Genomic DNA, 2,228 nt, shown 5'->3' with positions numbered 1-2,228 from the left:
AGAGAGAGAGAGAGAGAGAGAGAGAGAGAGAGAGGTAGATAGATAGATAGATAGATAGATAGATAGATAGATAGATAGATAGATAGAACGAAAGAAAGAAAGAGAGTTGATAGATAGATAGATAGATAGATAGATAGATAGATAGATAGATAGATGGATAGATAGATATCTTTATTAGCCACGCAGGGCCGAACACAGAGGGGACAATACAAAGTAGAACTTTTCAAAAGAAAGAAGAACAAACATCAAAAGGGATCGAAAATGTTTATGACGTATAAAACAGCAAAAAAAAAAAAAGAACAGCGTAAAAATGTAAAAGGTTTATCCCCGTGGAATGAAAAGCCGACGGTAAAGACTTCGGTAACCTCAGGCAGGGGAAGTTACACATGAGAACAAGAAAGTCAAATGTTATTAACGGTAAGGTGGGTTGTGATTGGTCAAGAAAGGTCAAGGCGCCGAGCTGGCAGAGACGTTAGGGGGCCGGGCGAAATGCTTAGCAGTATTTCGTCTGCCGCCACGTTCTGAGTTCAAATTCCGCCGAGGTTGACTTTGCCTTTCATCCTTTTGGGGTCGATAAATTAGGTACCAGTTACGCACTGGGTCGATGTAATCGACTTAATCCCTTTGCCTGTCCTTGTTTGTTCCCTCTATGTTTAGCCCCTTGTGGGCAATAAAGAAATAAGAAAGGTCACGTGGTGTCACGGTTAATACCGGTAATACCACTTGATTTTCTCCAAGACATGGCCTCAATCGAATGACCGATTACAGGTAGAAAATAGAAGATAAAAATCTCTGCGAGTGGAGCAATCTCATGTACAGTTTTATCACATGGAGAATATTAAAAAACTGAGTCACCGTGGCGTTCCATCCATGTCTACCCTGTACCAATCTGCACAGTTCTGCAAAACTCCCGCCACTAACTTCTTTGATGTTATCACAAAATCTGGTTTTAGATCTTTCTTCTTGTTCTTCTGCCATATGCTACACCTGTTAACAGAAACCTATCAAGGTTTTGTCTTCTAGGCCGGTGAAGGTCCATTTTCTTTTCAATTTAACAGTCTTTCCTGTCATTTTATCTTGCGAAGGACCCAAGTCCATTAGTTGTTTTACCTGTCCAATTTTATGTACAGTTGTTGGCACTCCGTCGCTTACGACGTCGAGGGTTCCAGTTGATGCGATCAACGGAACAGCCTGCTCGTGAAATTAACGTGCAAGTGGCTGAGCACTCCACAGACACGTGTACCCTTAACGTAGTTCTCGGGGGATATTCAGCGTGACACAGTGTGACCAGGCTGACCCTTTGAATTACAGGCACAACAGGAAGTAAGAGTGAGAGAAAGTTGTGGTGAAAGAGTACAGCAGAGTTCGCCACCATCCCCTGCCGGAGCCTCGTGGAGCTTTTAGGTGTTTTCGCTCAATAACCGCGATCCTATGACCGCGAGTCCGCTACCCTAACCACTGGGCCATTGCGCCTCCACCTTATGTACAGTATATCAATCCTGAATATCCCGTCTGCTTACGTCATTACTCCGGCCGCTTTCATCATTATTCCGGCTGTTTACGTCATTGTTATACACACCGGTTGTTTCTTAAAACAAACAGAATTTCTTATAAAAGTCTTTCTACAACCGACAGACGACCGAAATACACAAGCGAACCAGGAAACGCGATGTCATGTTCGTCTAATATATGCGTATGTATGTATATATATATATATGTGTGTGTGTGTGTGTGTGTGTGTATATACCATTGTATCTGGGGACAGTCGTGTTAAATTATAAGGCACGAAAAGAGAATGACTCTCCCCAGACAATAGAATATGCTTCAAGAAACAAACTCACATAAAGAATCTTGCAAACCAAATCCAAAAGCGAAATATTTATACATATATATATATATATATGTGTGTGTGTATGTGTGTGTGTGTGTGTGCGCGGTGCGTGTGTACGTGTCTCTGTGTGTAGTTTTAGTTTATACAGCTCGTCTTTATTTTCTCGTGCCTTATCTCTCAGGCCAACTTCCTAGATTAGCTGATTATTGCTTTGAACGATTTCAAATTATTCGTCTTTGCAGGGCACACACTAAATACTTTATATGCACAAATATTTGAATTATATATTTACGATATTAACGGGAAATGTCTATTACCGCTTTTATGATTAATACATATATACGTATACGTATATGTGTGTGTATGTTTATGTATGTATATATATATATATATTTAT

The 2,228-nt window shown here is 40.5% G+C and overlaps 1 protein-coding gene across 2 annotated transcripts in view; it reads left to right on the top strand.

Moving 5' to 3' along the window:
• Positions 1–1,582: 1,582 nt before the first annotated feature.
• Positions 1,583–2,228, top strand: part of LOC106879571 (glutamyl-tRNA(Gln) amidotransferase subunit A, mitochondrial) — a 32,275-nt gene continuing 31,629 nt past the window's right edge. The window contains exon 1 of one of the 2 annotated variants that reach the window (XM_014929214.2): positions 1,583–1,693. In XM_014929214.2, the coding sequence (XP_014784700.1) occupies positions 1,670–1,693 (24 nt within the window). In that variant the 5' untranslated portion in view covers positions 1,583–1,669. Of the gene's footprint in view, positions 1,698–2,228 lie in introns of both variants that reach the window. The other variant, XM_052975607.1, reaches the window with a different exon arrangement.

The sequence above is a fragment of the Octopus bimaculoides genome, chromosome 21, assembly GCF_001194135.2.
Source record: "Octopus bimaculoides isolate UCB-OBI-ISO-001 chromosome 21, ASM119413v2, whole genome shotgun sequence".
Taxonomy (NCBI): domain Eukaryota; kingdom Metazoa; phylum Mollusca; class Cephalopoda; order Octopoda; family Octopodidae; genus Octopus; species Octopus bimaculoides.
Note: the sequence above shows the minus strand (reverse complement) of the source record. Positions and strands in the feature narration are given on the sequence as shown.